The 11,097-nt window shown below is 38.2% G+C and overlaps 1 protein-coding gene across 2 annotated transcripts; it reads right to left on the bottom strand.

Annotated features, from left to right (window-relative positions):
• Positions 1-4,948: 4,948 nt before the first annotated feature.
• On the bottom strand, positions 4,949-11,035 carry prpf18 (PRP18 pre-mRNA processing factor 18 homolog (yeast)). 2 transcript variants are annotated; one of them, XM_015964704.3, is made up of 11 exons: positions 10,606-11,035; positions 10,009-10,086; positions 9,686-9,712; positions 8,445-8,546; positions 7,370-7,483; positions 7,057-7,203; positions 6,875-6,943; positions 6,471-6,611; positions 6,302-6,373; positions 6,063-6,218; positions 4,949-5,329 (listed from the first exon to the last, which is right to left on the bottom strand). In XM_015964704.3, exons 1-11 carry the CDS (start codon positions 10,669-10,671, stop codon positions 5,249-5,251), a joined length of 1,053 nt encoding a protein of 350 aa, XP_015820190.1. In that variant the 5' UTR covers positions 10,672-11,035; the 3' UTR covers positions 4,949-5,248. The 2 variants fall into 2 exon arrangements, with proteins under 2 accessions (XP_015820190.1, XP_015820191.1); XM_015964705.3 differs by lacking the exon at positions 9,686-9,712.
• Between the last annotated feature and the right edge of the window lie 62 nt (positions 11,036-11,097).

Here is an 11,097-nt window from a genome sequence, read left to right as displayed (position 1 = left end):
GTGGCTCTGTGGAAATGTTCTGGTCGATTCATACCTGACCTTTACTTTATCTATTTGAATGGAATTTGTTTTGAGAGATAACTCTGATCAAACCAACGAGCAAACAAATCTCCAAATTATCAAAGTGGCGTATGTAAATGATCTTTTAAAGCTTTCATGTTGGGGGGTGTAAAAAAAGAGCTCAGATGCATCTGAATCCAGAAGTAAAAATCAGCTGGAGGAGAAAGTAGCTTTTTGGAGTCTTATTTGCTTATATTTGGACATCTCACCTCTGATTGACTAACAGCAACGCAACTCTGTTTGCTTTGCAACACTGATGTTTTATCTCCACAAAATAACACCAGCCTGGAGAAGTTCTGCTGTGTGGTGGAGTTGCTAATGCTAACAGTTAGCTGCTACTAGCCAAGACATTCTCTGTTGTCTCCTGGACGCTAAACCAACAACAGCCTTCCCCGTTGTGAGTCAAGATGGATGAGTCCATGAACATTCAGTGACATTGTGATGTAGACCTGTCAGGATTTTCAAATCCTAGAGTTTCACCATCTATTTTCCATATGGACAGAATCATATGTAAACAACCATGTAACATATTTGCATAAACCTCTATGACAGTTTTGGTGCTCATCTATGCTGAGCTGTTTCTCCAGAACGAGTGCCATCTGCTGCAGGTAAGATTAACTATTCAAACCATTTTCACAGAAACCCTAACTGTCCCTTTAAGAACCATGCTAATTGCTGGCCCATCCTCCATTTTCTTTCATTTCAGTAACCTTCACTTTAATCTTTTCTCTTTTTGCATGGACACACTTCACCATGGTGATGGTTCTTCAAAAGACAAGGTCGATTTAGGCGAAACGATGCTCTTCTATCTAGCTGCTGCAGATCTGAAGAAAGCAGAACTGTCACATGTTGAGTCTTTTATTGCCTATTGATTTTTTCATGTTTATTTGATTTGAGATCATCTGAGCTGGCCGATTCTTTATGATAGGCCTCATTTAGAAACATCCAACCATCATTTTGCAGACCTACGGGAGCTGATTGGGTCTCTGGTTGTTTGTTTGATGAGCATTGCAGGCTCCTGTTGATGATGAGCTGCAGGTAAACAAGAAAGCTGGTCTCCGAATGATTCTGCTCTAAAGATGTTCGTTTTTCTGTAAGGTGCAAAAGTAACCCAGCAACCCAGCATCAACCCAACTGGTGGTCTGACCTTTTCACCCTGCTAATTAATGGGGATGAGAGCGGATTCATGATGACACCAACGTTTTTGTATCTAAATGCATAAAAAACAATGCTTGTGTTTATAAATCTGTTTGAGAGAGAGAGAGAGAGAGAGAGAGAGAGAGAGAGAGAGAGAGAGAGAGAGAGAGAGAGAGAGAGAGAGAGAGAGAGAGAGAAACACATTACACCTCCACCAGTAATTGGTTTTCACCTCTACTCAGGTGCCTGGCAACTATCACACTGGATATTCTACAAGGAGAGAAGTAAAGCTCTGATTACAGGTTTTTAAAAATGCAGCCTGGAAGAGGACCGCTAATGAGGCATTTTCAGGGAGCAGTCACACTGAATGAACTAATATATATAATCATATATATAAAACATGTTTATGCAACATTCCTATGTTTATATTTTGTATTGGATGGATGGATCAGGCTTTCATGTTTACACTGACTCAAAATAACCAGAAAAACAATTTGGCTTGACAACATTTTTGCTTTGATTTCAACATTATCATAATATATGCAGTCTCACAGGGGTGATGGTGATAATCCCCTCATGAGTCAGGGGATATGAATGTATTAATTGCACCGAGTGGATCCCTGACACATCTTCCTCTGGCGGCTGTGAACAAAAGGAGCTCAGAGAGCAGGCTTACAGCAGCTTGTCCACATCGTATGACAATAATGGCGTCCACACTTAGATCTGATGTCATTAGGGGGAGAAACACAAAACTCCCTGGAAATAGAGGAAAAAATTATCTTTGCTGTTTTAGTTCACATCCCTGTTATCTTTTCAACCTGTAATGATTTGGCAAAACTGAGGTGAAATGAAGAAGATGATGAATTAACAATAACTTAACATGGATCGGTGGATCGGGTCTTCATGCCTCCATTACACAAAACCTGAGTCCAACATTGGATGATTGTACATTATTCCATCTCTAGTCTCAAGCTGCTATTAAAACATCTTACATGATATTTTTGTGTCATTACTACATCCATGCTGTAAATAATTTACAATCTCTATTCTATTCTTTTTTTCTTTACATATATATATATATATATATATATATATATATATATATATATATATATATATATATATAAAACGTGTGTGTGTGTGTGTGAATCCGTTTTTCTTAACTGACCTGTAACTTTTGCTGCTGGTGCACCAGAATTTCCCCAATGAGGGACAATAAAGGGCTTTATTATTATTATTATTACTATTATTATTATTGGAAAGGAGCACAAATGAATCATTCAGGGAATGCTGGGAATAAAATCTCCAACTCATCAAAGCAAACTTATTTAAGGTGTGGAACACTGAGATAACATTTTTTACCATTTCTGATGCAGGCTGAACATGAAAATAGTCTCCTACACCAATCTCCTGATAGAAACCAGACAGTGAGACTCAAGGATTAAAAAATCCCGACAGCAACGTCACACTGTCACTTTAACATTCATGAACTCACACATCCTGACTCGTGACAAGGAAGGCCGTTGTCTTAGCATCCAGGAAACAGCAGAGAACTTCTTGATTAGTAGAAGCTAACTGTTAGCATAGCAGCTCCACCACACAGCAGAAATCCTCCAGGCGTGTGTTATTAGTGGAGATAAAATGTCAAATGTTGCAGAGCAGTCAGTGGTAGAGTTGTGTTGCTGTTAGCCAATCAGAGGAGATGTCCAAATAAAAGGAAATCAGACTCCAAATCCTGCAGAGTTCAGCTCTCCTCTGATTCTGCTAGTTCCAGTACTTTTTTCTCCAGAGTACGACGTACAAGGCATTCGTTCCTACTAGAGACCACTGCGAATGCATTGATAAAACAAGCGCTATGCACCTATAACATGTATCAGTTACGTTAGATTCAAGTTAGTATTGTTCAAACCATTCTCCAAAATTCACCCAAGCAACTTTTAAAATGTTCAACCTCATTTTGTTTCCCTAATCTTGTGTTATCTAGTGACTGAGCCCTTTTTTCTGTCGTCCTAAAAGTGAAAATCAGTTTTTACTTCTTTTTTTTTTTGTCACACTCAAACATTTTCTGAGAATTAAAATAAAGTTTTCTAATGATTTTATTAGTTAAAATGTCTTACTTTTGTTGAATACCTGACCTTAGCCAAGTGAGTCCTGTGGTGCTTTAGATATTCTGGGTTCTTAAATTCTTTAATTGGCTTTCCAAAAAAAAAAAAGAAAAAGCAGTTTATTCATGTTTTAGCAATAAGGGACTCAATTCCATACACATCAAAGGAGATGCTTGGATATCATTTTTTCCTGTTCTGAATCATTAAAGTGGGACAAAAAAATTCTAAATCAGACATGGAAGGAAACAGGTTTTTCACTGTATGACTGTTCCAGGAATCTACCCCAGATGACAGAAAACTACCAAACACTTCTATTTACAGCAACATTCCAAGGCTTCAGCAAACACCGATGACAAAACCACATCAGATGGACTGAAGCCAAAATATTTAGCTTACTCCAGCTCAAGGACAGCTGAGGGAAAGCCTTCACGGATGAATGCCCTGACCTCAGATAAGGCAGTTTGTTTACATCAAATGGGTTTTCCGCTGGAACTCTGAAGAGAAACCTGCGTTCTTTCCCGTGGCTTATCCTGAGAGTTCACAAAACACTAGCTTGCTGTGTTTTCACTGCCAAACCGTCAACCTGCCCAGATGAGCCTCCAGTTATGTGTGCAGAGCTGACAGACTGAAACGGCGGTGACGTGGTCTCAGGCTGCAAAGAACATAAAATCATTCCAAGAAGCAGATCAGATCACCATGGTTACGCAGTGTAATAAGGTCAGCATGTGACGTTGGATGTTACGATCTTAAACTGCTAAAAGGCTTCGATAAGCAGCCACTCGTTGCAGTTTTAGCTTGAATAAGCTTTTGGAATTCTGTCCAGTCGTGTTTATGAAAAACACAGATTTCTTCATTTTAATCTAGTTAATGTGTTACTTGTGATTAATAACATTTCTAGGTAGAGCATGCTGCAGTGACTCCTAATGACAAAGAAACCCACAGAGACTAAAAATAGTCCCGTTCAGCAGTGCAGCTGCAGGAAACAACAAAGATCTGGGCAATTACAAAGTGTATTTATGGAAGAAACAGCTGACGCAAGAAAAACTATAAGCTAGGGCTGAACGACATTAGCAAACCTGCGATATGCGATAAGTGATTAATATTGCGATGACGATATTACTTGTGATAAATAAAAACTTAATTCAGGAACAAAAAAATCAAAAACAGAAATAAAAAAAATGACAAAAAATCATAAAAATGAGAAAAGCAAAAGATGAGAGGAATGGGAAAAAGAAAATGAACAAGAAAAGGCAATCAGTGGATCCCGGGAAAAGCAGAATCAGCAGAAAGAGCGGAACAAAGCTAACTCGGGTGGTTGCTAACCATCTAAATTAGGTGTCGGGGGCGGGCATCTTACCTACGAGAACCCACCCAATTGGCCAAATGGGTGAAGAGCTCGATTTGATTTGTTAAAAAAACATCATGCTTCTGTTTGATTGACAGAATACATTATGTGTACTAAACATTTGAGCTGACCATCCATTGCGATATTTATCTGTTCTTTGTGACATGCATATAGCACATGCTGATATCACGATAACGATATATCTGCGATACATTGTGCAGCCCTTCTATTCACATTAGACGGTAAAGTGGTACATTAACTGGAGTGGAATGTGCTGAAAATGTACAAAACGATAAAAAACTAAGCATGATCCATTTTATTGTTTAATATTACAGGTGTAATAAAACTTACACTTCCTGGTGCTTTATGCACATGAAAAAGCTTGATTTGATTTATAAAGAAGCCAAACTACAGAAATTTCTCTTAGGTGGAACATTCCTGCTGGCTAACACAACCACTCAGAGTTAACCTTCGCTTTACTCAAACGTGTTAAATATGACAAACATGTAAAACAAAGATTTTGTCACAACTTCTGTTCTGCAATAGCAAAAACATTTACTGTGACTGTGTGTTTGGTTCAAAAGTCCGATAAATTCAATTATTAAAGAGCGTTGTACTCCACACACTTGGATGGATCAGTCGGGAACTGCTTCTGGCAGATGGTCATTAGCCTCTTCAATCCCTGTAGCAACAAAAAATTAATGAATACAGATATTTACAAGAAATTTCATTTTCATCATCTAGTGTCTATATTTGGAGTTGTTTGATATCGCTTATTTATTTAGTATTTTTAAGCTCCAGTGCCCCTGTAGCAGGACATAGAAGTCAGCTGGAGGAGAACGTAACTTCAGACTTCCTGATGTTTGGACATCTCGCCTCTGATTGGCTAACAGCAACACAGCACTACCACTGACTCTGTTTGCTCTGCAAGGCCAATGATTTATCTCCACAAATAACACAAGCCTGGAGGAGTTCTGCCATGTGGTGGAGTCGCTAATGCTAATGGTTAGCTTCTATTAGCTGAAACATTCTCTGCGGTTTCCTGGACGCTAAACCAACAACAGCCTTCCCCGTCGTGAGTCAAGATGGATGAGTCAATAATGTTAAGTTCACAGTGTGACATAGATCTGTCAGGATTTTCGAATCCTAGAGTTTCACCTTCTATTTTCTATCAGAAGCTGATGCAGGGCATGGGTGTAGGAGACTATTTCCATGTTCAGCCTGCATGAAAAACTCAAGAGTGACTGATTATAATAGAAATAATCCTTAAAAAATGGGGTTTCAGTGAATCACATCATTAATAGCATTTTTCATAATTAACATTTTGTAACAAAAATAAAACAATAGTTGATCTCCCAACACATTAAGAAGAGCCACACTCTGAAGTCGAACGCCGACCCAACAAGGTGACTCACCTGAATGTATTTTCTCTGCGTTTCATCGTTGAGAACGTGGGCCACGTGTTTGGAGAAGATCTTTTCACGCCCAGTACGAGCATGGATACCAACCATAGTCACACCAATAGGCCATGGAGCGTTACCAATGGCCATCTGTAGATACGCATCATTCGCCTGGGATGAAATTTGTTGGAAGTCGTTAAAACGTGCCGTGATTTATTAGTAATGGCAACAAAGACATTGTAATATTAAATGACCTTGACATATTCTCTCTCCAACATGAACTTAATGATGTCTGTGATGGATTCTTTAATGTCAGCTGGTAGATTCTGAAAGAAAGATGATTAAAAAACAAATGAATGACTCCACTTGTGGTGAGCTCACGGCAGAGTTTGCTTTGCTATCTCCCTCCTTCTAAAGCTTCACCTTCTTCCTGAGCTTTTTGAAGAGAGGCTCGAGATAAGACTCGGTCTGTGAGTGTGTGGCACTGGCCACTTTCCCCTGAACGCTGCGCTTCACGTGGTCTTCTCTGCTGTTCAGATCTTTGGCCCAAACACCAAGAAGAAACTACAACCCAAGTAGAATATGTAAATATTAGAACACACACATATGACGTACCCTTGAAAGGTTGCATTAAATCAAATAACTAAACATTTGATTACTGACGCAACATATTTACTAAATCTGATGTGTAATAATCAATGCTTTACTCATTCATAACTAATAAAATGAACACATGAATAGAAATCTCAGTAATGTTGCAAATATTTTTACCCAACAGCTCCCTCTAGATATGAACATAAGCACCTTTTTTTATTTTTTTGCTTTACCCTTAAAAATTTGGCGATAACGTCCTGATCTCCACTATCATCGCCTGTACCCAACGTTTTCCCAAGAGCCTGGGGTGACAATAAATACAGCATTAATCAACAGAGTTTATTAAATGTCATTTAGCATTATTTACATAAATACATAATTCAGTAAATGTCATCATATACGTTGAGCATTGTACCTCCAGCTCTTCCATAGTGGTGTTTTCTTCGTGAACCTTCAGGTCATGTTGTGTGTCCACATCCCCCGACTCCGTTGCACCGACAATCTCGTTCAAATACTGCTGGTCAAGTTTGTCCATGGCTGCTTTCAGGTCATTTCTCAATCCCTGAAATCAAGCAGAATAGTTACCAAGTTATTAAAACACTTAAGCAGCTTTGTTTATCCTTGAGGAAGATGAAGTTTTACATTTAAGGGAAATGTATCGGAGAGTTTCAGGACGTTTTGGTGCTAATTTATTCTAATACCTGTAGCATGAATGCTTCGTATCCTACCTTATTCACTTCTGGGGTGAGGATCTCAATTTTCCTCAGTCTCTGGAAGGCATCATAGTCGGATTCTCCAAACAATCGGATCGGTTCACCTCGTTCTCGAAGCCGTCGAATAACCTGCAAAAACCGATAAGAAAATATTTATTGTTCAATGTTTAAGGGAAAAAAAGACAAGTAGAGAGATATGAAATTTTAGGGCCGATATCGATATCAATATCACTGTTATGGCCGATAACCGATATTTGCCTATATTGATATACTGACATGGATGCTTATAAAATCAGCAATTTTGTATAAAATGAATATTATTAAAGCTGAATTTACATTATTATGTACACACACATTTATGCTTCTGAGATGATTACATTCACTGTTCTCATGACTAAACAATTACACATCATTTTTACAGTTATTTTACAGTTCTATACTTTAATCCTCCAGTGTTTCCTCTGCGGAGCCCTCCGCCTTGGGGCCGGTGGTTGGCGGCGCTCCTCGGGCAGTGCCCGGGCAGTGGTGGAGGTCTCCGCCCTCCCTCCCTGGGCGTCATGGGCCGGTGTCTTGGCTGCTGCCGTGGATCTGTTGCTGTCAAGGCAGATGGCTCCGCTGATAACGTGTCGTCCATTACCTGACCCATCTGAACTCAGCCTATTGTTTACTCTGTTGTTCATGTGGGGGTGTGTGTGTGTGTGCGTGTGTGCGAGTGTGTGGGTGAGTGTATGTCCACCTTGGAAATTGGTTGCGGGAGGGGAACTGCAATTGTCAATTGTTTTATACTTGGGGAGGGGGACTGGGATGGGAATATGGGATCTATGGGGCCACCTGTGAAGCACTTTGAGTTGCTGTTTTTTTTTTTGTATGAAAAGTGTTATATAAATAAAGTTGATTTGATCTGATCTGACATCACCCCCTCACCCTCTGAAGCAGGCAAACAAAGGGAGATGTGATAGAAAAAATATCGGTTGTCATTATCAGCCCGGTTTTAATTACCGGACCGATAAAAAAATGACTAACATCGGCCGATACAGATATTGATGTCGATATATTGTCCATACCTACAAGCTGTTTCGAATTTGCTCACCTCCTGTCGGGACAGAGTCATCGGCAGCTTCTCCTCGGTCAATTCCAGCTCCAATACTGGATTAGAAGAAGTAGAGGGTTCATTCTCCTCATTCTTGTCAATCTTAGGGACAAAATGAAAAAACAAACATACCAACATTAATGAAAGACAGTTGAGACAACACTGAAAATGTGTTTTCTTGCAACATTTACATAAATAAATATGTAGAAAAAGTGTTGAAATGAATATGTGCCATCAAACTTGATTCAGCAACATTCACATGTTCATCTTTATGTCATAATGTGGTGTTGCTGTAATCAGATTGATTTCATTAGATGTGGTCTGAACATTGCACATTCTAACACTTGTTGCAGGAAAAACATGTACAGTTCAGTTTAAAACAAAGATGACTGGAAAACAACATCATGCATTAAGGGACTCATGCAATACAGCACTGTCAGGTTGTGGTTTCAGAAGCCCAATCTAAAAAACAAAACAATAAAATGGTGACAAAAGGCCTTCTTAAAACCAAAAACACATGTCTCTTGCTCAAATAAACAAAACACATGAAGAAGAAGAATCACTTCAAGGGTTTAGTGTTTTAAAGCTTTAAAAAACTTGAACAGAATTGCAATTTTTTTATGAAACTTTTGGAATGTGTGGCCAACTAATAACACAAAACAAGAAAACACTTGAACTTGGTCTAAATATTGCAGCTTCTGTCCAAATTAATTTGCAAAATAAAGAGCAGAGCTTTGACTTTGTAGCCCAGTACACCATGCTGAAATCCAGAGAGTGGCTGTGTCCCACTTTAGCTTGCATTTGTTGCTTCCTTTCCTTGTTACCCTGCCTTTCAAAAAAATATTTTAGAACTTCACAAAAACATTATATACTGGGGTTGTTAATAGTATTTCTGGGACAAAACAAAAAATTATAAACTGTTCTGAGAAAGGTTAAAGTGGAGGAAGTGTGTTTAGGTACAGCTCAATAATTTTAAGCAGATAATATGCATTTACTTTGTTGGATTTAAAATAAAAAACTAGTTATTTGGATAAAAATGCCAATTAAGTTTGGCATAAACTGCAAGAACTTGTATTTTCACAACCCTCATCAACTGATGTCCTCCAAGAAAAAAAGTCCCCATCAAATGAAATGCCACTTCATTCTGAGAGGATGCCAAGGAAGCGGAAGCATTTGGGACACTGAGTGTTTATCCTTTCATCATGCAACCTGTTTACTACTTTCACTCAACAATCCCATACCTGGCTCTCGGGAGTCTCTGCCTGAACCTACAGATGCAGGCAGCAGAGGCAGGTCGCAGAAAAACAGCACAGTAAACACAGATACTGATTTAGACCTGCACATTAAGTCCTAGCCTTTTGTTTTTAAGCAAACTGTTCATGTACTGTGTAACAAACTCCACCAAGTTTCATTCAATTGTTGTGCTGAAAGGGATCTTTAACAACTAGTCTTAGGAAAATTCCTAAATTGACAATGACCTAAAGAAAAAAATAATAGGAATACAGTTATTTAGATGTAATGGAGCGTGTTCGAGAAAGTAATGCAAACTGATCTTGACATTAACCTTTAATCCACAGCGTTTGAAGTACTCTTCTTTTTCCTTGCGAGCCAGATCAGCTCTTTTGAAGAATTTTTTGGAGTCCTGTTGAGAAAAAGTTGATTGATATGTTTAATCCTATTGAAAATTCAACCTGTAGGGCAGTTAAAGGAACATAATAACACAGGAACTCCCCAACAAGAAGCTACATGCTAACGTTTGCTCTCTTTCTTATCCAAGAAACAATGTGCAATAACCCACCCGATTTAAAAAAAATCACAATTGACAGAGAACAAGCTAAATAATTCGTTTAGTTTAGAAACACAACACACAATTAATTTGAAATTCAAAGCAACAAGGTAGTAAGACGCGTTACACAAAAATGACTGAAGCACGTTTCAAGATCCGCTTTTTACGTTCAACGTAAAGATCTTACTGACACATTTAAATTTATACATGTAACGTTATTTTCCACGTGTGCAGAGTTCATAAGAGCACCGACGAGAGTAAGAAAAGCAATAATCATGGAAAGTGTTGACTTCAAACTTCCAGCTAACTCAACGCTAGCTAACAAAGCTAAATGTTAGGCTAACAAAAGCAGATTAAAAACCACAAAATACTCACATCAATGAGCTCTTTTTCCTCTAGAAGTTTTCTCTTTCTTGCTATTTCAGCTTTAAGTATATCCATTTCAGAAGAATATTATGAAAATGTCTTCTTTTGCGGATAGCTGAAGAGTGTTGACATCAAATGTAGAAAAAGGTTGACGTCCAGGGCTTAAAAACGGAAACAAAAAATTCAACATAAGAGCCTTAAAAAGTTCATTTCCTTTTTTCAAAATAAAAGACTAACTCCCAAATGCGACACTTCTGGAATGAACAGTTTTATTCTAGAATGAACCTGGTATGAACCTATATGGCTATGTTAAGAAGATTTCATTTACACTAAAAACTTTAAAATTTGAAAAGTATAAAGCTACACTAGTTGTATCAGATTTTCTCAAATTTATAAATTATATATAAACCTATTTGAATTTTCTTAAGATAACACAGTAAAATTAAATGAAAATGTACAGCTGCATCTATTTATATTATTTATGTATAGATGCAGTTGTAC

The sequence above is a fragment of the Nothobranchius furzeri genome, chromosome 4 (assembly GCF_043380555.1).
Source record: "Nothobranchius furzeri strain GRZ-AD chromosome 4, NfurGRZ-RIMD1, whole genome shotgun sequence".
Taxonomy (NCBI): Eukaryota; Metazoa; Chordata; class Actinopteri; order Cyprinodontiformes; family Nothobranchiidae; genus Nothobranchius; species Nothobranchius furzeri.
The sequence above is the reverse complement of the archived record's forward strand: the minus strand, read 5'-3'. Positions and strand labels throughout refer to the sequence as shown.

What these genes read in the sequence shown, in the direction of transcription:
- prpf18 (XM_015964704.3), bottom strand. Translation starts at nt 10,671, where the DNA reads ATGGATATACTTAAAGCTGAAATAGCAAGAAAGAGAAAACTTCTAGAG. An exon ending in CCACTATGGAAGAGCTGGAG is followed by an intron (nt 6,944 to 7,056) that starts GTACAATGCTCA and finishes TTGTCACCCCAG; the next exon opens with GCTCTTGGGAAAACGTTGGG. An exon ending in TCAAAAAGCTCAGGAAGAAG is followed by an intron (nt 6,374 to 6,470) that starts GTGAAGCTTTAG and finishes TCTTTCTTTCAG; the next exon opens with AATCTACCAGCTGACATTAA.